This window comes from Ranitomeya variabilis, chromosome 5 (assembly GCF_051348905.1).
Source record: "Ranitomeya variabilis isolate aRanVar5 chromosome 5, aRanVar5.hap1, whole genome shotgun sequence".
Taxonomy (NCBI): Eukaryota; Metazoa; Chordata; class Amphibia; order Anura; family Dendrobatidae; genus Ranitomeya; species Ranitomeya variabilis.
Window position 1 is genome coordinate 576,338,978 of NC_135236.1, and position 23,932 is coordinate 576,362,909.

At 40.7% G+C, this 23,932-nt stretch overlaps 1 protein-coding gene across 7 annotated transcripts in view; it reads left to right on the top strand.

Moving 5' to 3' along the window:
- LOC143776520 (teneurin-2-like) overlaps positions 1-23,932 on the top strand; it is a 3,926,626-nt gene that overhangs the window by 718,036 nt on the left and 3,184,658 nt on the right. For 5 of the 7 annotated variants that reach the window (XM_077265978.1, XM_077265979.1, XM_077265980.1 and 2 more), the window contains one exon: positions 18,677-18,886. The exons of the other annotated variants lie outside the window; for them this stretch is intronic. In XM_077265978.1, the coding sequence (XP_077122093.1) occupies positions 18,677-18,886 (210 nt within the window). The remainder of the gene's footprint in view (positions 1-18,676; positions 18,887-23,932) is intronic. 7 annotated transcript variants of the gene reach the window in all.

The following is a 23,932-nucleotide window of genomic DNA, read 5'->3' on the forward strand; positions in this document are numbered from 1 at the left end:
TTAAATGTTCATTTTTTCCTTCCATGTTGCTTCTGCTGCTGTGAAGCACCTGAAGGGTTAATAAACTTCTTGAATGTGGTTTTGAGTACCTTGAGGGGTGCAGTTTTTAGAATGGTGTCACTTTTGTGTATTTTCAGCCATATAGACCCCTCAAACTGACTTCAAATGTGAGGTGGTCCCTAAAAAAATGGTTTTGTAAATTTCGTTGTAAAAATTAGAAATTGCTGGTCAAATTTTAACCCTTATAACTTCCTAGCAAAAAAAAATTTGTTTCCAAAATTGTGCTGATGTAAAGTAGACATGTGGGTAATGTTATTTATTAACTATTGTGTGTCACATAACTCTCTTGTTTAACAGAATAAAAATTCAATATTTGAAAATTGCAAAATTTTCAAAATTTTAGCCAAATTTGCATTTTTTTCACAAATAAACGCAAAAATTATCGACCTAAATATACCACTAACATGAAGCCCAATATGTCACAAAAAACAGTCTCTGAGAGTTCCTGAGTTATTACCTCATAAAGGGACACTGGTCAGAATTGCAAAAAACGGCCAGGTCATTAAGGTCAAAATAGGCTGGGTCATGAAGGGGTTAAACTTTTTATTTTTTTATATATTTGAAAACTTTTTTTTCTTTTTACTTGCTTCAATAGTCTCCTTGAGACTTGAAGCAGCTATCATTCGATCGCTTGTGCTATACATAGAAGGGCTTCAACTTCTCATGGCCAGCATTCATAGGAGATCTGCAGTGACAAGCATGTGGGTCTTCTGCAGATTCCTGGTTGTTGGACAGGGTTTGTGACACGCTTCCGGTAAGCATGAGTTAACCCTAGAACGCAAGACCATAAAAATCTACACTTTCACATACCTGGGGCATTTTAGGCCCGTGTGCAAATAACATGGAATAACTCAAATAACAAATTTTCTAAGTTTATTTGAAATTGCAAAGTAAGGATGCATTCCCACTAGCGGCACTGGGGTCTGCCAGGAGGGGATCCGTAATGGATCTGACCTCCTGGTGACCCCAGCTAAGGAGTGTACAGATAGGCTCAGATTTCCTTTCCTGGACAAATATAACAACGCTTTCCTTTTTTTTCTTTTGGCTCTGGATGTTCCTGAAAATGTATACCACATCGGATCATAGCTTCCGTAGTTTGCCTTTGCAAGCATTTCATGTTGCTTCGTTCCATCATGGTAGGCATTAAAAGTTCATAGCAAATTTCAATCAAGAATAGACGTCTCTTGTCCTTCCTGTTGGCATGGAATTCTGGATGAGTTTCACTATAAGGACAATATAAGCATACAGTTCATCTTTTGTTATATTTTTACATGTTTTTTATCTTACTGAAGCGATACGTTTTCCTTCTAAGTTAGTACACAAAACTATCTCATCTACAATATCATTTGAAAAAAATTAACAGAAAACATCTCTTGTAATCACATGTAAACCTACGACAGGCCTAAAAGGCCCCAGGTATGTGAATATGGGGTATTCCCAAAAAAGAGTTGTTATACCGAAATGCCTGTAACATAAAAATATATGAACAACTGGAAATTACTAACAACTATATACCTGAGGAATACCTAGAGTTTCAGAATTCTAACTAAAGTAATCTTGCAGAAAATGGAAATCAATTAACTTAGCGGGCCTGCGAGACCCCAGGTATGTGTTCTAGGTTAATGCCGCTGTCAGAGATATCATCCATGGCTGTATCCATGACATATCCATACGTCATAGGTCATGAAAGCGTTAAGGATCTGACCTTTCTTAACTTGGGCAAATTAACATTGCAGGTGAATTAGTTGAATATGTATGTGTTTACATGAGATACAAGTACTTTAAGATTATTTTAGGAATTACAGATATGTCCTATAAGACATTATACCTACCGTATTTTTCGGACTATAAGACGCACCGGACTATAAGGCGCACCCAGGTTTTAGAGGTGGAAAATAGGGAAAAAAAATATTTGAAGCAAAAAAATGTGGTAAAATATTTAATAACATATTATTATATGTGGTGTTATATATAATAGTATGTTATTATGTTGGAAGCTGCGGGACCAGTGTGGTGCCTGTGAAGTACTATATGAAGATGCTGGAGGGTGAGTATAAGAATGGGGGCACAGGGCTTATAGTGAAAGCACCACTCCAGCACTGCAAAATAACACTGGAGTGCTGATTTAAAATCCCATGGGAGAACTATAACTCCCAGCATGACCTGCAGATCCTATGACATGCTGGGAGTTATAGTTCACCAAAGGAGTGGCAGAGTGCTTTATTGTGTTTTGGAAAGACTAACCTCTTAATTGTGGCAGCCAGCCAGCCACTGTGGTGAGGTAAAAGCATCCCAAGACTGCACACACAGAGCCCTCCCTCTTGTTGCCTTTCCACAGCACAGGTAATGGAAGCCAGCAGATTCTAGTGTTGGAGTCTGAAGGACCTGTGATGATGTCAAGAAGAGGGAGGGCTCTGTGCTGCCATGTGATGCTCCAGCCCACCCACTTCTGACATCATCACAGGTCCTCCTTGTGCACACTGCACAGCACTCAGCTCCAGCCCAGGAAGGTAGGCAGCGATCTCCTCTCCCCTGGCCCCTGCTGCTGCTGCCTCCTCCTCCCCCGGACACACGGATCTCCCCAGCTGCTGCAGAAATCAGCGCTGAGGAAACCATGTGTGTCGCTGCTTAAGTGCAGTATTCATTTGCTGCTCCCGGCTCACTGCTCAGCTGATAGGTGGGCGGGGAGTAGCTAATGAATATTCACTGCACTTAATCATCAGGACCACATGATTTCCCCAGTGCTGATTCCCGGCAGTGGGCACATTTTTCTACCTCCTGAAGTGGGATAACAGTGCGATCCCACTCGCTGCTGCCCCCCTCCCCACATGCTACATCCCTACCATAAGACACACCCACACTTTCCTTCCAAATTTGGCGTCTTATGGTCAGAAAAATACGGTAACTTTACATTTGGATATAGAGTATCTTGTGGTGATGAAAAGTGATGTATTTTTCTGCAAGCACTAAGGTTATGAAGTAGTCAAGTATATAATGTTGAAGTAAGTTAATTTAATTTTATTTCAGTTAATATTTCTCAAGGAACCTAAACTTTTATGTGATTGCAAAGTTGCTAACTTGAGCACATTTGTGAAACAAAGACTGCTGACTTGTTCATTCTGTAGGTCACAAACCTACAAACCTATTCATCAAGTCAACTACGTCTGCTCTTTATTATGTAGAGGACAATGGCCATCAAATGACAACTCAATTTAAAATGTTTCACATGCAAATTGTTTTCATTGCAATCAATATGCATTGTAAAGGAAACTTGCGCTGTCAACAATGACCTACCTAGTATTTTATCAGCAAATTTAATTTATATATTACTCATATCTCACGGCAAAAGTTTTCAAGTAAAATTAAAATAAATATTTGGAATATTTGTAAGTATCAATGTACAAAACCTATTTTGATTGCTTGACCTGTATATCGAGTTCAATAGGGTTGAGCGAAACGGGTCGGCCATTTTCAGAAGTCGCCGACTTTGGCAAAGTCGGGTTTCATGAAACCCGACCCGACCCCTGTGTGGGGTCGGCCATGAGGTCGGCGATCTTCTGAATCTGGTATCGGAATTCCGATACCGAGTTCCGATATGTTTGCGATATCGGAAATCGGTATCGGAATCCACATTTAAGTGTAAAATAAAGAATTAAAATAAAAAATATTGATATACTCACCTCTCCGATGCAGCCTGGACATCACCGCTGGTAACCGGCATCTTCCGTTCCTAAGAATGGCGCTTGAAAGACCTTTCGATGACGTCACGGCTTGTGATTGGTCGCGGCGGCCCACGTGACCGCTCAGCGACCAATCACAAGCCGTGACGTAATTCTCTCAGGTCCTAAATTCCTCATTCTAGAATTACGTCACGGCTTGTGATTGGTCGCTGGCGGTCACGTGGGCTGCCGCGACCAACCAAAAGCCGTGACGTCATCGAAAGGTCCTTCACGCGCTCATTCTTAAGAAGGAAGGCTACCGGAAAGAAGCAGGGCGCGTCCGAGGGTGAGTATATACCTAATAGGAATATACTCACCCTCGGCTTCTTTCCGTCAGCCTTCCTTCTTAAGAATGAGCGCGTGAAGGACCTTTCGATGACGTCACGGCTTTTGATTGGTCGCGGCGGCCCACGTGACCGCCAGCGACCAATCACAAGCCGTGACGTAATTCTCATGTCCTAAATTCCTAGAATGAGGAATTTAGGACCTGAGAGAATTACGTCACGGCTTGTGATTGGTCGCTGAGCGGTCACGTGGGCCGCCGCGACCAATCACAAGCCGTGACGTCATCGAAAGGTCTTTCAAGCGCCATTCTTAGGAACGGAAGATGCCAATTACTACCAGGGCGCGTCAGAGGGTGAGTATAGCAATATTTTTTATTTTAATTCTTTATTTTACACTTAAATATGGATCCCAGGGCCTGTAGGAGAGTTTCCTCTCCTTCAGACCCTGGGAACCATAGTATCCCATTGCACTGCATTGGGTTTCGTGTTTCGGCCGACCCCGACCTCGACTTTTTTATAGGATCGGCCGATTTCACTCGACCCGACTTTTGAGAAAGTCGGGTTTCGTGAAACCCGACCCGATCCTATAAAAATAAAAGTCGCTCAACCCTAGAGTTCAACATTAATTTGTTTTATCCCAGTAACCCCTTCGACACAAAGCCTGTTTCACCTTCCTTACCAGGCCAAATGTTACAATTCTGACCAGTGTAACTTTAAGGCTGGAGTCACACTTGGCGTAAGACAATACGCCACGTATTATACGTCCGTACTACGGCCGTAATACGGAGAAATGTTCCCAAAATATTGATCCGTAGTCAGGGTGTGTCAGCATATTTTGCGCATGGCATCCTCCGTATGTAATCCGTATGGCATCCGTACTGCGAGATTTTCGCGCAGGCTTGCAAAACCGACATCTAATGGATTTATGTGCTCAAATGTTCGGGAAAACATATATACAGTATATATATATATATATATATATATATATATATATATATATATGTCATTGAGACACATATATATATATATATATATATATATATATATATATATTCTGTATTTAGATTTCATTCAGCGCGATATCTGTGAAAAGTCGGTAATTCAATTGCCGGCTTCTCATTTCTTCCGCACAAACCCGACAGGATATGAGACATGGTTTACATACAGTAAACCATCTCATATCCCCCTTTTTTTGCATATTCCACACTACTAATGTTAGTAGTATGTATGTGCAAAATTTCAGCACTGTAGCTGCTAAAATAAAGGGTTAAATGGCGGAAAAAATTGGCGTGGGCTCCCGCGCAATTTTCTCCGCCAGAGTGGTAAAGCCAGTGACTGACGGCAGATATTAATAGCCAGGAGAGGGACCATGGTTATTGGCCCCCCCGTGGCTAAAAACATCTGCCCCCAGCCACCCCAGAAAAGGCACATCTGGAAGATGCGCCTATTCTGGCACTTAGCAATCAAAAGAAGGAACGCCAAAGCACTCACCGGTCTTGCAGTTCAGAAAGTCTTTATTATTTCATGTACAAAAATGGAAATTCTTCACGGCACACGGGAGGACAAAGTGCAGGGTGCGGCGGACGAGACAACGGCCGTTTCGCGCTTAGAACAGCGCTTCAACGGGTCTAAGTCAGAAGGGAAATGACGCCAGTATACAAAGGTGAGTGTCATCAATCCCCACCTGTGTCAAAATCCCACCTGACCAATAAACTGTGCAAATGCCATTAAAAACAATTAAAATAACATCTTACAGCAACAGGATATATATTTACTTATGACACTAAGAACTACTGTTCACAAAGAGTTTTTTTAAAATGTACGCATAACTCCAACACAAGACATGCAATATTATTTTCAGATATTATAATTTTTCTTCTTCCCATAATGTTTGATAGATGCGAAGCAATCTGTCAGGGAAAGAGGAGAGTAGGAGGGGCTATACAATATCTGGAATTTATTCTGTCAATATAATCCATAATGTAAGGGAAATACTAATCCTAAACAAATGGAAAAAACATAAGGAAAAAACATAGAAAAATTGTTATTATTATCATGGATCAGCAGAGTATTGATACACAACAACGATTTTACAAAAAGATGGACATGTCCACTCTATCATTCATGCCGGCTGTGCCCATAGCTTTAGTACGCATGATCCATTTGGCTTCTGTGCGTAATAAGAGTTTATGGAGATCGCCTCCCTGTGCGGGGAGACAGACTCTTTCTACCCCTGCGAAGGTCAGTACTCCCGGGTTTCCTCCGTGGCTCTCTCTTATGTGTTGAATCAATCTAGGGACACCTTTCCCTGTAGTGATCGATCTCAGATGTTCTCTAAATCGTATGAACAATTTGCGAATGGTTTTGCCGATATAATATCTCTTGCAGGGACAGAACAAGACGTAGACCACGTAATCTGTCCTGCATGAGATAAATTGTTGTACGGTGTGCGTAATGGGGCCGATATTGAGAGTCTGGCTAGTAATATGTGAACAACAGTGTTTACAATGACCACAACAAAAATTACCTTTAGGGACAGCACGTTCTAGCCAAGTGGTCTGGGTGTTAGTTAACCTATTATGTACCAGTGTGTCCCTTAGGCGGGCACTGCGTCTTGTAGAGACTAAAGGACCTCTCACGGTTTTGTCTGTCAATTCTCTGTCTCTCTCTAGAACGTGCCAATGCCTATGGATTGCAGATCTGATTTCTCGATCTAGTGGGCTATATTGGAAACAGAACATAAAACGCTGTTCAGAGGTAGTAGGAGTCACGCTAGGAGGGTGCGAAGTATCATTTTCTACTCGGTTGGCTGCTGATTCCAATATGTCTTCTGGATACCCCCTCTCTCGGAATCTGGAGAGAAGCTCTTTTGATTGTGTCATATAGCCTTCTTGCGTGTTATTTGTCCGTTTAGTCCTCACTAATTGGCTGTATGGTAGAGACTTTTTGATGTGATGTGGGTGAAAACTATTATAGTGTAAAAAGGAATTTACTGCAGTAGGTTTCCTAAAAACCGACGTTTTTAACTAGTGTTGAGCGATACCGTCCGATACTTGAAAGTATCGGTATCGGAAAGTATCGGCCGATACCGTCACAGTATCGGAATCCAATCCGATACCGATACCCGATACCAATACAAGTCAATGGGACTCAAGTATCGGACGGTATCCCTGATGGTTCCCAGGGTCTGAAGGAGAGGAAACTCTCCTTCAGGCCCTGGGAACCATATAAATGTGTAAAAGAAAGAATTAAAATAAAAAATATCGCTATACTCACCTGTCCGACGCAGCCGGGACTTCAGCGAGGGAACCGGCAGCGTTGTTTGTTTAAAAATCGCGCTATTACTTGGTTACGTGAATTCCCGGCTTGTGATTGGTCAGGTCGGCCATGTTGCCGGGACGCGGACCAATCACAGCAAGCCGTGACGAAATTACGTCACGGCTTGCTGTGATTGGTCCGCGTCCCGGCAATATGGCCGCCCTGACCAATCACAAGCCGGGACGTCACGGGAGGCTGGACACGCGCTCATTTTAAAATGGGCGCGTGTCCAGCCTCCCGTGACGTCACGGCTTGTGATTGGTTGCGCCGCGATCAACCAATCACAAGCCGGGAGGCTGGACGCGCTCATTTTGAAATGGGCGCGTGTCCAGCCTCCCGGCTTGTGATTGGTTGACCGCGACGCAACCAATCACAAGCCGTGACGTCACGGGAGGCTGGACACGCGCCCTTTTTAAAATGAGCGCGTTTCCAGCCTCCCGTGACGTCACGGCTTGTGATTGGTTAATGGCGGCCATGTTGCCGGGACGCGGACCAATCACAGCAAGCCGTGACGTATTTTCGTCACGGCTTGCTGTGATTGGTCCGCGGCCCGGCAACATGGCCGCCCTGACCAATCACAAGCCGGGACTTCGCGTAACCATGTAAAAGCGGGAATTTTAAACAAACAACGCTGCCGGTTCCTGCGCTGAGGTCCCGGCTGCGTCGGACAGGTGAGTATAGCGATATTTTTTATTTTAATTCTCTATTTTACACATTTTAACATTAATGTTGTTCCGATACCCGATACCCGATACCACAAGAGTATCGGAATCCCGGTATCGGAATTCCGATACAGCAAGTATCGGCCGATACCCGATACTTGCAGCATCGGAATGCTCAACACTATTTTTAACCCATTAGTTGACACTTCCACTGAAACGTCCAGAAAGTCAAGACTGAGTCCTCCAAATTTATGGGTAAAAGACAGACCCATGGTATTGTTACTATTCAAATAAGTGACAAAGGATTCAAATTCAGATTCTGTCCCGTCCCAAATTAGAAATAAATCATCGACAAACCTCACAAAAAATTGTATATGTCTCAAGAACCTATTCTTTCCTGAATAGATGTAATCCTCTTCAAAAACCGCCATATAAAGATTGGCAAACGTACATGCGACCGGGGTCCCCATGGCAGTCCCAGTGGTTTGTCTGTACCAATTATCCGCAAAGGTGAAAGCGTTGTGTGTGAGTATAAAGTCTAATCCTTCACACACGAATTCAATATACTCCAAACTTTTGTCAGTGGTGCATAGAATGCGTTTTATAGTGTCTACACCAAGTCTCTGAGGGATATTGGTATACAGACTGACCACATCGATGGATGCCAGGGAGAGCCCCGGCCGCCAATCGAATTCGTGTATCAATTTCAAAAAGGAATTCGTATCCTTAATGTACGATGGAACATCAATCAAAAGGGGGCGTAAAAGCCAATCAATATATTGGGATAGAGGTTCCGTAAGAGATCCAATACCTGCCACAATAGGTCTCCCAGGAGGAGCTGTAAGCGACTTGTGAATTTTTGGCAGGTAATACCAATGAGGTTTGGTAGGGAAATTAGGCAACAATTTTTCTGCTTTTCTTTGTGGAATAACACCACTCTCTACTGCTTTCCTAAGGAACGTGCACAATTCACCTATTCTATTGTGTACCTAATAAGTTTGATTTTGTCTCTTTTCAAATTGATTTATTTAAGGCTACTAGAAAAATGCACCTTTATAAATTCTTCAGAGTCAACAACACGGCATCAACACCCTTGGAAGGAGAACATCCTTGTAAGGTAGGACCCTTGGGTTTTATGGCTAATGCACAACAAGATGTCCTGGCTGACCTCTATGAGGATGCCAGATGTCTACTTAGCCTGAATAATCCGTCCATAGATAAAATTAATTCCTCACGTCATGAGAATACTCCGTTTTTAGGTGGGGTACCCTCCTCATATATGCCCCCTACTTCCCCGGGTAACATGATCGACCTATTTGAGACCCTGGTCTTGAAAGATGTTGAAGCCTTAATTTATAAACAAGCTCCATCTAATCTAACCCGAGACGAGACTAGGGCCCTAAAAGAGATGGCTGGGTGGTCTGATGTCATTATCCGCCCCGCCGATAAAGGCGGAAAAACGGTTTTGTTACCCAGAGAAATATATGTAGCTGAAGCTGAACGCCAATTATCTGACAGATCGACTTACATCAAATTACAGAGTGACCCTACTTTCAGATTCAAAGGTGAATTGTGCACGTTCCTTAGGAAAGCAGTAGAGAGTGGTGTTATTCCACAAAGAAAAGCAGAAAAATTGTTGCCTAATTTCCCTACCAAACCTCATTGGTATTACCTGCCAAAAATTCACAAGTCGCTTACAGCTCCTCCTGGGAGACCTATTGTGGCAGGTATTGGATCTCTTACGGAACCTCTATCCCAATATATTGATTGGCTTTTACGCCCCCTTTTGATTGATGTTCCATCGTACATTAAGGATACGAATTCCTTTTTGAAATTGATACACGAATTCGATTGGCGGCCGGGGCTCTCCCTGGCATCCATCGATGTGGTCAGTCTGTATACCAATATCCCTCAGAGACTTGGTGTAGACACTATAAAACGCATTCTATGCACCACTGACAAAAGTTTGGAGTATATTGAATTCGTGTGTGAAGGATTAGACTTTATACTCACACACAACGCTTTCACCTTTGCGGATAATTGGTACAGACAAACCACTGGGACTGCCATGGGGACCCCGGTCGCATGTACGTTTGCCAATCTTTATATGGCGGTTTTTGAAGAGGATTACATCTATTCAGGAAAGAATAGGTTCTTGAGACATATACAATTTTTTGTGAGGTTTGTCGATGATTTATTTCTAATTTGGGACGGGACAGAATCTGAATTTGAATCCTTTGTCACTTATTTGAATAGTAACAATACCATGGGTCTGTCTTTTACCCATAAATTTGGAGGACTCAGTCTTGACTTTCTGGACGTTTCAGTGGAAGTGTCAACTAATGGGTTAAAAACGTCGGTTTTTAGGAAACCTACTGCAGTAAATTCCTTTTTACACTATAATAGTTTTCACCCACATCACATCAAAAAGTCTCTACCATACAGCCAATTAGTGAGGACTAAACGGACAAATAACACGCAAGAAGGCTATATGACACAATCGAAAGAGCTTCTCTCCAGATTCCGAGAGAGGGGGTATCCAGAAGACATATTGGAATCAGCAGCCAACCGAGTAGAAAATGATACTTCGCACCCTCCTAGCGTGACTCCTACTACCTCTGAACAGCGTTTTATGTTCTGTTTCCAATATAGCCCACTAGATCGAGAAATCAGATCTGCAATCCATAGGCATTGGCACGTTCTAGAGAGAGACAGAGAATTGACAGACAAAACCGTGAGAGGTCCTTTAGTCTCTACAAGACGCAGTGCCCGCCTAAGGGACACACTGGTACATAATAGGTTAACTAACACCCAGACCACTTGGCTAGAACGTGCTGTCCCTAAAGGTAATTTTCGTTGTGGTCATTGTAAACACTGTTGTTCACATATTACTAGCCAGACTCTCAATATCGGCCCCATTACGCACACCGTACAACAATTTATCTCATGCAGGACAGATTACGTGGTCTACGTCTTGTTCTGTCCCTGCAAGAGATATTATATCGGCAAAACCATTCGCAAATTGTTCATACGCTTTAGAGAACATCTGAGATCGATCACTACAGGGAAAGGTGTCCCTAGATTGATTCAACACATAAGAGAGAGCCACGGAGGAAACCCGGGAGTACTGACCTTCGCAGGGGTAGAAAGAGTCTGTCTCCCCGCACAGGGAGGCGATCTCCATAAACTCTTATTACGCACAGAAGCCAAATGGATCATGCGTACTAAAGCTATGGGCACAGCCGGCATGAATGATAGAGTGGACATGTCCATCTTTTTGTAAAATCGTTGTTGTGTATCAATACTCTGCTGATCCATGATAATAATAACAATTTTTCTATGTTTTTTCCTTATGTTTTTTCCATTTGTTTAGGATTAGTATTTCCCTTACATTATGGATTATATTGACAGAATAAATTCCAGATATTGTATAGCCCCTCCTACTCTCCTCTTTCCCTGACAGATTGCTTCGCATCTATCAAACATTATGGGAAGAAGAAAAATTATAATATCTGAAAATAATATTGCATGTCTTGTGTTGGAGTTATGCGTACATTTTAAAAAAACTCTTTGTGAACAGTAGTTCTTAGTGTCATAAGTAAATATATATCCTGTTGCTGTAAGATGTTATTTTAATTGTTTTTAATGGCATTTGCACAGTTTATTGGTCAGGTGGGATTTTGACACAGGTGGGGATTGATGACACTCACCTTTGTATACTGGCGTCATTTCCCTTCTGACTTAGACCCGTTGAAGCGCTGTTCTAAGCGCGAAACGGCCGTTGTCTCGTCCGCCGCACCCTGCACTTTGTCCTCCCGTGTGCCGTGAAGAATTTCCATTTTTGTACATGAAATAATAAAGACTTTCTGAACTGCAAGACCGGTGAGTGCTTTGGCGTTCCTTCTTTTGATTGCTAATACTATGGATCTTAACGCTTCACGCTAGCACCTCCGCTCTTTGCTGCATGATCTGGTATATCCATACAGACTCCACGTGATATTGTGTCCACGCCAGGGGGGCTGTGCTGCATTGATTTTTTCTTATTTTTTCATATTCTGGCACTTGGCCACTCTCTTCCCACTCCGTGTAGCGGTGGGATATGGGGTAATGAAGGGTTAATGCCACCTTGCTATTGTAAGGTGATACTAAGCCAGATTAATAATGGAGAGGCGTCAATTATGACACCTATCCATTATTAATCCAATTGTATGAAAGGGTTAAAAAACACACACATGATTTAAAAGTATTTTAATGCAATAAACACAGCGGTTGTTTTAATAATTTATTGCTCTCTCAATCCATCAGCAACACCCTCGCTTGGAAAAATAATAAACGCACAAGATACATACCCTCAGCTGAACCGTCACGTCCCACGAGGTAATCCATCTGAAGAGGTTAAAATATTTTACAGGCAGGAGCCCTGCTAATGCAGCTGTGCTCCGTGCCTGTAATCCCCGGTGAATGAATGAAATGTAGGTCATTGACCTACATTTCCTTCAGTCGTGGTGATGCGCCCCCTGGTGGATGTCCTCATATGACCTGGAGCGTGGGAAAAAGTTCCCAGGCTGCAGTTCATGAGAACATCCAGCAGGGGCGCATCACCGCGACTCAATGTAAGTACAGATCCAGCTTTCCTTTCAGCACCCGGGGATTACAGGCACAAGCGAGTGGTTTATCGCAGCTCGTGCCTGTAAAATTAGTTAACCCCTTCAGATGGATTTCCTCGTTGGATGTGATAGGACATCAGAAGGTATGTATCTTGTGCGTTTATTATTTTTCCAAGCGAGGGTGTTGCTGATGGATTGAGAGAGCAATAAATTATTAAAACAACCACTGTGTTTATTGCATTAAAATACTTTTAAATCATGTGTGTGTGTGTTTTTTAACCCTTTCATACAATTGGATTAATAATGGATAGGTGTCATAATTGACGCTTCTCCATTATTAATCTGGCTTAGTGTCACCTTACAATAGCAAGGTGGCATTAACCCTTCATTACCCCATATCCCACCGCTACAGGGAGTGGGAAGAGAGTGGCCAAGTGCCAGAATAGGCACATCTTCCAGATGTGCCTTTTCTGGGGTGGCTGGGGGCAGATGTTTTTAGCCACGGGAGGGCCAATAACCATGGACCCTCTCCTGGCTATTAATATCTGCCCTCAGTCACTGGCTTTACCATTCTGGCGGAGAAAATTGCGCGGGAGCCCACGCCAATTTTTACCGCCATTTAACCCTTTATTTTAGCAGCTACAGCGCTGAAATTTTGCACATACACACTACTAACATTAGTAGTGTGGAATATGCAAAAAAATGGGGATATGAGATGGTTTACTGTATGAAAACCATGTCTCATATCCTGTCGGGTTTGTGCAGGAGAAATGAAAAGCCGGCAATTGAATTACCGACTTTTCACTAACACCACTGCGTATTTCTCGTAAGTCACACTGCTGGTCCGTGTGGAATCCATATTTTTCTCGCCCCCATAGACTTTCATTGGCGATTTTTTTGCGCAATACGCTGACAAACGCAGCATGCTGCGATTTTGTACGGCCGTAGAAAGCCGTATATTACGGATCAGTAATATACGGCAGATAGGAGCAGCCCCATTGAGAATAATTGTGCCGTATGTTATGCGAGTTTTACGGACGTAGTTTCTGCGCTCTTACGTCCGTAAAACTCGCATGTGTGACCCCGGCCTAAGTGGTAATAACGCTGAATGCGTCAATGACTACTAGTGATTTTGAGTCTGTTTTTTCATGACACATTTGACTTTTTGCTTGTGGTAACTTTATTTCAAATTTTATTCTGTTTATTTGTGAAAATATTGGAATTTTGCAGAAAATGTTGAAAATTTTGCAATTTTCAAACTTTCAATTTTCAGATCCTTAAACCAGTTACTGTACAAAATAATTCATAAACAACATTTCCCATATGTCTACTTATATCAGCATAATTTTCTAAACTTTTTTTTGGAAGATAGAAGAGTTAAAAGTTTATCAACAATTTCTCATTTTTCCAACAAAATTTTCTAAACCTCTTTCTTTAGGGTCCACATCAAGTTTGAAGTGACTTTAAAGGGCCTACGTGACAGAAAATACCCCAAAATTACACCATTTAAAAACGGCACCCCTCAAAATGCTCAAAATCACATTAAAGAAGTTTATTAACTTTTTAGATGCTACACAGGAATTAAAGCAATGTCATAGGAAAAATTAACATTTTAATTTTTCTCGTCAAAAATGTTCTTTTAGCACTTTACACTTTTTAAAATCTTTACACTTTTTCAAGGATAACAGGAGAAAATGAACTGTACAATTTATAGTGCAATTTCTCCAGAGTACACCACTACCCCATATGTGGTTGAAAATTACTGTTTGGGCTCTCGGCAAAGCTCAGAAGAGAAGAAGTGCAATTTGACTTTTGGAGCACAAAATTGGCATGTCACGTTTGCCTAAACAGTTGAAATCCCCCAAGTGACCCCATTTTGGAAACTACATCCCTCAAGGAATTTATCCTTTTGCACCACATTTTTTTCATTTTCACAAAGGTAACAGGAGAAAATTGAATATAACATTTGTTGTGCAATTTGTCCTGAGTACACAGATATGCCATATGTGATGGAAAACTACTGTTTGGTCACATAGCAGGGCTCAGAAGACAAGGAGCACCAATTGAGTTCTGGAGCACAATTTTGGCTGGAACAAATTGCGGATGCAATGTCACATTTGCAGAGTCTCTGACATGTCACAACAGCAGAAACCCCCACAAGGGTCACAATTGAGTAAAAATGACAACAAAATTTGTCACACAATTTCTGTTATGCGTGGCAATACTCCATATGTGGCTGTACAGTATTGCTTAGCCACATGATGTCACTTGGAACAGAAGGAATGTTATTTGACTCTTGGAGAACAAATTATCATAAAATAGTTTGCAGACTCCATAAGAGAGCCCCTAAGTACCAGAAAAGCAGAATTCTTCCACAAGTGACCCCATTTTGGAAATGACATACCTCTGGAAATTTGCTGTATTTACAGGTGCAGTGATGGTTTTGACTATGTGGATGTTGTCAGAAACAATCAGTGAATGTTGCTGAGTCAATATTGAAAATATGGCATTGTAATGCTCAGTACATTGTAGTGCCCATACATTGTAGTGGCCATACATTTGTGCCCAGCTTGTTCTTCTGGGTACATGAACCCAGTAAACTAAGCAGGCTCTCATTGCTGTGAATAAATGAAAAATCAGCTCACCCCTGAGGCGTAGTTCCAATCCAGGATAGGAGCACAGGAATCCTGCTACTGCACAGCGCTTTACAACTTGAACAGTGTGAAAATGGATCTAGTTCACACACCAGGCTGTTGATAAAGAACTTTATTTTGGCTTTATTTGGAAGAATTGTTTTAAAATGGTACAACATCAATTAGGAACTTCTCAGACAACACTGCAAATATAAAATTAGGGTTGATGTATGAAAAGAACCATATGCGTTTCGAACAAGAAAGTTCTTGAACACTGGTCTCATTGCTACAAAAATGCCAAATGTGGATGCTAACTGTGGTTCAGGCACACTGTGGAGCTCAGAAGGGAGGGGTACAGCAAAGCAACTCTAGACTAGACTGGCCTCTATTCAGCAGTGTCTTTCTTTTCAGAGGTGCACAAAACTGTATTCTGCACTCTTTAAAAGATTGACACTGCCGGATCGTAGGCCAGACCATGACCACAGTGTTTTCATCTACCTCATTATATCGAATCTTGTGTCGGGGGTTCTGTCTGAATCCTCTTTTTTAGAGATTTACACAGAATCTCCTGTGTAAGCGCTCAGCATAGAGCATAGAAATAAATTTGAGCCAAGCCAAGCCTAACTGCGATCTTAGTGAGGCAGAATGGGAAAATCAACAGCAGGTGAAAAAACATTTTTATTTATTTTTATGCTGTTTCTTGTGGAGTATAAATGGTTAGACAACTTTATTCTTCAGGTTAATGTGATACAGTGATACCAGTTTTATGTTGGGTTTTTATGTTTGGCTGCTATCACACACTGAAAGACACATTTTTATTGCAAAGCAAAGTTTTCTCATCACCATCTTTTGAGAGCTATATTTTTTTTATTTTTGTGTTGACAGAGACATGTGAGGGCTTGTTTTTTGTGGGACGAGTGGACATTTTTACTTGTATCATTTTCAGTCACATAATATTTTTTGATTGCTTTCTATTCAGATTTTTGATTGGCAGAATGAACAAAAAACAGTACTTCAGAAATTGTGTTTTTCTTATGACGTTGACTATGTGATAAAAGTGATGAGACAACTTTATTTTTCGGGTCAGTATAATTATAGCAATACCACATTTTTGTCAGTTTTTTGCATTTTGGCACTTTTACACAATAAAAACTATTTTATAGAAAAAAGATTTGCTTTTGCATCACTTTATTTTGAGAGCTGTAACTGTTTTACTTTTCTGGTGATGGAGCTGTGTGATGGCATGTTTTTTGCAGGACAAAATGATGTTTTCAGCTATGCCAATTTTTCTTTACATTCAATTTGTTATTGCATTTTATTCCACTCTTTGTGCTGTGGTGTGATGAAAAATAATAGGGTTTTGCCACTTTTTTTTTTTTTTACTGTGTTCACTGAAGGGGTTAACTAGTGGGACAGTTTTATAGGTCAGGTCAATCCGGACACAGCGTTACCAAATATGTATATTTTATTTGTTAATTTTTTGTTTTAACAAAAATATATGTATTTATTTGATTAATATTTTTCATTTTTTGTTTTTTATTTTGAGATTTTTTTTAAAAAAAGATTACCATTTTGAAAACTTCTGTTTACTTCGTTACCTTGTCCCAGGAAAAGTCATCAACTTTCTCTGCCTGATTGCTGATCTAATACTCAACAATGCTTTTGCATTGCAGGGCATTAAATCAGGCAATCACACACAAAAAAGAGGCATGTTAGCACCTGCTCTGAACACAAGCTTACAGGCCACTATATCTGTATGACCCCTTAATCCCCTTTGGGTCTGGGGTCACCATAGAGACCATTAGCACAACACATTTGCAATCGCTTTGTGGCAATGAGAGTATAAACGGACTCCCCCCCCACTGCTATGCCGATCGATGTTGCTGACACTAATAAGGGGTTAAACGCTCCCGACAGGCCCTGGCACCGATCATTGGTGTTGCTGCAGGGTGTCAGCTCTCAAATAACACTGACACCCACTTTTGATTGCGCCGGAGTGAGTTTGCGCAATCATTATGGTGTACTTGCAAAGCGGTTTGCGAAAACGCACCTCCCGCAGCACCTCCCACAGCTACAGTGGAAGTTGTGAAGGGGTTCAAAGAAGTCCTGATTATGAATTACCAGACATTTTGCCTTTAAACTTCATTTTCATTAGTTCAACTGTGGAACGATGAAAAACAGATATTTCCCCCCAATTAAAATTTAGCATTAGATACAAATCTATAATAGTGCTTTAGTAAACAGACAATTAAAAAAATGCTAGTTTACAATAGTTAATTCATATATACATTTTTTGGAAAACCACCAGAGGGATGACTCAGAGTTGCTCAAAAAATTATTATTTTTTCCTCCAAATACAGAAATATTTAGAGAGCTAAGAAGTAGAACTCATCTTTATTTTTAGCAAATCTCATATACCATTTTTAATATTACTTTAGTCATTTCAATATTATCACATACAGTATCTTTATCGGAAAGTTCCTTTGTCCCAGCCTTCAAGCACTTATATGTTACCCCACCATGTTTCCTTCACTCCTTCAGTGTAAATCAAAAGGCTCTGATGTAACATACATTTCCTCATGTGCACAAGGCATTAGAAGACTCGGATCTTTAATTTTAGAGGTCAATTCATTTTAGACCATCAGCTTTATAAATACAGTATGTTTGATAAGCTTTTGCATTATTTTTAAGTACTGTGAATAAGTAGAGAAAATACTAAGAAACCAACAAAGAAAAGGGATTTTCTGGCACTTTCATTGATACAATTAACCTTTTTTTTAATAGGAAATTCATTTAAAAACAGGAGGATCCAACATGAGGGTAAAATATTACCAGTTTCTATGATTCCTATGACTAAGTGGGTATTGTACACCAGCAACGCGTATGATTTTAGCCTCATGATGGATCTTCCTCTTTTTAGATCAATTTCTAGTAAAAGATGAATTTTATAGATGGACGTGTTGGAAAATATTTTCCCTTCATCAGTTCTACTGTAGAATGAACTTCAGCATGGGTTTTGTCACCCATTTGTCAACTTTCCAGTGTATCCCAAACAAGGTGGGCTTCTTTATTTCTTTTTCCTACTAAGAAAATTCTGTCTGACTAAGTTATTAAATAGAATAAAATAGGAATTTTGAATGTAAAGAATGTCATCTAGAGACAAAAAGGTCATGCTAATAATGACACCACATTTAAAACAGCTGGTTACAATGTAAAAGGTCATGTTCTACACAGACTGCAATATGAGCAATGTACCTCAGAAATGATAATAATTCCTTGTTTCTTTTGTGGATTCCATTTCTAGTTCTAGAAATGTTACATATACATAAATGTTTCTATGTACATGTTCATTACATTCATTGTTGACCTTTGATCCCTGTTGCTCTTTCCCAGGTCGTCCCATCCCATCTACATCTTCGTCTAGCCTACTACCATCTGCACAACTGCCCAGCTCCCATAATCCTCCACCTGTAGGCTGCCAGATGCCACTGCTAGACAGTAACACTTCTCATCAGATCATGGACACTAACCCTGATGAGGAGTTTTCACCTAACTCATACCTGCTCAGAGCATGCTCGGGCTCACAGCAGCCTTCCAGCAGTGGTAAGAATTTTATGTCGCGCTCTAAGTGATATGTTTCCAGAAATGTACTGAGATAATCCTCATCATGCACTGTGCATTTGGTGTACATGCGATGTATCTCTGCTATTCTCTCCACTGTATCATCACTCATTTTGACAAAAAAATGTCTCGCAGAACAGAAATATGATTCATATTCTGAATATGTATACAAATACAGAAAAATAAGGCTTAGGTTTCTCAATCTGCTTTGCATTTTCATTGAATGCCTTTTCCAGGAACATTCTTAACATGCAGCATCTAACATGCATTTTGCAGTATAATCTACTTTTATTAAATATATCTATAGACCGCTGCCAAAGAAAACAATCTATCCAATATAAGTAGGCCACGGAAAGCACCATAGAGGACATTAGGCCTTGTTAGACCCTTGTGTAGAGAGCAGGACAATATCACAAGTATTTCCGAACATAAGTTAAACAGAATCTGTCAGCAGAATTTCATCGCCCAAGCTATTTACATTAATATAAAAAACTGGGATGTGGCCTGGAAAAGGCACCTGTATTAGGAAGGTTTAAAGAGAATCTGTCAGCAGGATTTCATCCCCCCAGGCTATTTATATGTGCATGTAGGTTTTAAAAGACAAGTCCAGCAATACCTTTATATGGCTTGCCAATTTCTCTATTACTTCAATTATCAGCATTTCCACTGATATGCATTGAGGCTGTAGATGTAATGACTCTGTCACTCCAGCTCTATTTCCTGCCTAGCATCGCTTCATTCTGCTTGACTCCTTTGCCTGCAGTTGCACAGCTTAGAGGCGTCAAGCAGGATGAGACGGCGGGGGAATAAAGTGGGAGTAACAGAGGCTTCAGCCACATTTGCATATTAATAACAAAATAAAGTAGAAACCCGCTCCAATTTTTCATCTAGGCCCCCTCTGGTTGGTATCCTCCTTTATCCTGGTCCGTTTGTGATTTCCAACATGGCTTATATATTTAGTTCGGTGCTATCTTACTTGCACATATGATGGATCTGTGATTCACAGCCATCCCATTACCTGTCTCTTATGGGCCATGTTGGTCTGCCTATGGCTCTATTTGAGACCGTGGCCATTTCTAATTTATTTTGCTATGGTTGCACACTGGTTCGAGCAGGATTTATATTAGCCACAAAATTAGCGGTGGCATAGGTTCATGTACATTTCATGTTCTCTATAGGAGGTCCCTCCCATTTGTCGTTTTAGGCACATTTGTATTGCTCCATATGTTTGTGAGGAATACTGTATATTTGCATTGATATATTTGTGGTATTTATCGTCATCATTTTATTAATCATATAGTATATAGATATAGTGCCTTAAGGGGTTCCTATGAGTGGGGTGCGATTGTTCTGTTTTTACTTATGTTTTATGTGTTTTTTGCTGTTTTGGTGTACCCAATAAAAATTTCATATATTGTTATAAATTGGTGTAGTGTGCAGGCTTTACGGCAGTGTCTGTTTTTCTTCCGTACACATGTAGTTTTTACTACCGGCCTCTTGGCACCTCCCTGTTATTTGGTTTACAGTTGTGCGCCTTGCCTCTCTTTATTACATTTGCATATTAATTCACACTGATTTCTGACTAACTGACAATGGACTGGCCATGTAAAGGTATTGATGGACTTGTCTTTGAAAGAGCAATATGCATTTACATTTGTGCTCAAAAGTTTACATGCCCTGGCAGAATTTTTGCTTTCTTGGCCTTTTTTCAGAGAATATGAATGATAACAGCAAAATGTTTTCTCCACTCATGGTTAACAGTTGGGTGAAGCCATTTATTGTCAAACTACTGTATTTTCTCTTTTTAAATCATAATGCCAACCCAAAACATCCAAAGGACCCTGATCAAAAGTTTACATACCCCTGGTGATTTTGGCCTGATAACATGCACAGAAGTTAACACAAATGGGATTGAATGACTACTACATTGTGTTCCAAATTATTATGCAAATTGGATTTAAGTGTCATAAGGATTTAATTGTTTTGTTTTTCAAATAAACTCGTGGATGGTATTGTGTCTCAGGGCTCAATGGATCACTGAAATCAATCTTAAACACATGTGATAATTGGTTTTCCAGGTGATTCTAATTAAAGGAAAACTACTTAAAAATGATGTTCCACATTATTAAGCAGGTCACAGTTTTCAAGTAACATGGGAAAGAAAAAGGATCTCTCTGCTGCTGAAAAGCATCAAATAGTGCAATGCCTTGGTGAAGGCATGAGAACATTAGAAATTTTCCAAAAACATAAGCGTGATCATCGTACAGTTAAGAGATTTGTGGCTGTATCTGAGCACAAATGTGTTTGTGCTGATAAAGGCATAATGAGGAAGATTTCGGCCAGGCAAGTTCATCGGATTAAGAGAGCAGCTGCTAAAAAGCCATTATAAAGCAGCAAACAGGTATTTGAAGCTGCTGGTGCCTCTGGAGTCCCTTGAACCTCAAGGTGTAGGCTCCTTCAAAGGCTTGCTGTGGTGCATAAACTTACTATTCGGCCACCCTTAAACAGTGTTCACAAGCAGAAATGGTTGTATTGGGCCCACACATACATGAAGACTAATTTCCAAACAGTCTTGTTTACTGATAAGTGTTGAGCAACCCTGGATGGTCCAGATGGATGGAGTAGTGGATGGTTGGTGGATGGCCACCATGTCCCAACAAGGCTGCAACGTCAGCAAGGAGGTGAATGAGTTATGTTTTGGGCCGGAATCATGGGAAACAGCAGGTAAGGCCCTTTAAGGTTCCTGAAGGTGTGAAAATGACCTCTGCAAAGTATATAAAGTTTCTGACTGACAACTTTCTTCTATGGTCTAAAAAGCAGAAACGTGCCTTCAGGAGCAAAATCATCTTCATGCTGACAATGCACCATCTCATGCTGCAAAGAATACCTCTGAGTCATTGGCTGCTATGGGCATAAAAGGAGATAAACTCATGGTGTGGCCACCATCTTCCCCCAACCTCAACCCTGTAGAGAACCTTTAGAGGATCATCAAGCAAAAGATCTATGAGGGTGGGAGGCAGTTGACATCAAAACAGCAGCTCTTGGAGACTATTCTGACTTCATGTAAAGAAATACAAGCGGAAACTCTCCAAAAACTCACAAGTTCAATGGATGCAAGAATTGTGAAGGTGACATCAAAGAAGGGGTCCTATGCTACCATGTAACTTGGCCTGTTAGGATGTTTTGGCGTTAAATAGCTTTTTTGCTCAGTGAATGTGACCTCCTAATGCTGCAAATTCCACAAATGAGCATTTTCAGTTCTTTAAAACATATCAAATGTTTAGAAATTCTACTGTGCATGATAATTTGGAACAGTGCATTTTGAGTTTGTATTCATTTTGGAGATTATACTGTTATCATTGGGAGGTTTCTTCAATAAAATTTGATGTATAATCTAACGGGTGATGACTTATTAGACTGACTGTCATTTGCACCGACCATTTAGGAAAATCTGATAAAAATGTAATTTGCATAATAATTTGGAACATAGTGTAATGGTAACATCCTCACCTGTGACCTGATTGCTTGTAATCAGTGTGTGTGCATAAAAGCTGAGAGAGTTCCTGAGATCTAGACAGAATCTTGCATCTTTCATCCAGCCACTGACGTTTGTGGATTGTGAGTCATGGGGAAAACAAAAGAATTGTCAATGGATTTACGGGAAAAGGTAGTTGAACTGTATAAAACAGGAAAGGGATACAAAAAGATGTCCAAGGAATTGATAATGCCAGTCAGTAACATTCAAACTGTGATTAACAAATGAAAAATCAGGGGCTCCTAGAAACAAAACCACTGTCAGGTAGACCAACAAAAATGTCGCTCACAACTGCCAGGATAATAGTTCGGGATGCAAAGAAAAATCCACAAATAATATCAGCTGAAATACAGGACTCTGAAAAATAGTGGTGTGGCTGTTTCAAGATGCACTACAAGGAGGCACTTGAAGAAAAATGGGATGCATGGTTGAGTCGCCAGAAGAAAGCCATTACTGCGCAAATGCCACAAAGTATCTCTCCTACAATATGCAAAACAACACAGAGACAAGCCTCAAAACTTTTGGAACAAGGTAATTTGGAGTGATGAGACCAAAATTGAACTTTTTGGCCACAACCATAAATGTTACATTTGGAGAGATGTCAACAAGGCCTATGATGAAAGGAACACCATTCCTACTGTAAAGCACGGAGGTGGATAGCTGATTTTTGGGGAATGTGTGAGCTACAAAGGCACAGGAATCGTAGTCAAAGTTGAAGAAAAGATGAATGCAGCATGTTACCAGCAAATACTGAAGGCAAATTTGCTCTCATCAGCTCAGAAGCTGCGCATGAGACGTACTTGGACGTTCCAACATGACAACGATCCAAAACACAAGGCCAAGTCGATCTGTCATTGGCTACAGCATAACAAAGTGAAGGTTCTAGAGTGGCCATCTCATTCTTGAGACCTCAATATTATTGAGCCACTCTGGGGAGATCTCAAGCACACAATTCATGCTAGAAATCCCAGGAATTTACAGGAACTGGAGGCTTCCTGCCAAGAAAAGTGGGCAACTTTACCATCTGAGAAAATAAAGAACCTCATTCACAACTACCATAAAAGACTTCAAGCTGTCATTGATGTTAGAGAGGGGGCAAGACACGGTATTAAGAAATGGGGTATGTGAACTTTTGATCAGGATCATTTGGATGTTTTGGATTGTCATTATGATTTAAAAAGAAAACACAGAGTAGTTTGACAATAAATGGCTTCACCCAACCACTAACCATGAGTGGAGAAAAAGTTTTGGTGTTATCATTCATATTCTCTGAAAAACTTTTGAGCACAACTGTATAAATAGTTTGAGTATGTAATATTCTGCTGACAGATCCCCTTTAAACCCTTTTACATAGTTACATAGTTTGAAAAAAGACTTAGGTCCTTCAAGTTCAACTTTTTAATATATGTGCATTTCTAGGCCTGATTTGCTGACTGCAGCCTGACTGGTCACATCCTGACTTCTTTCTATCAAGGTGCCATGTATGCAGCCAT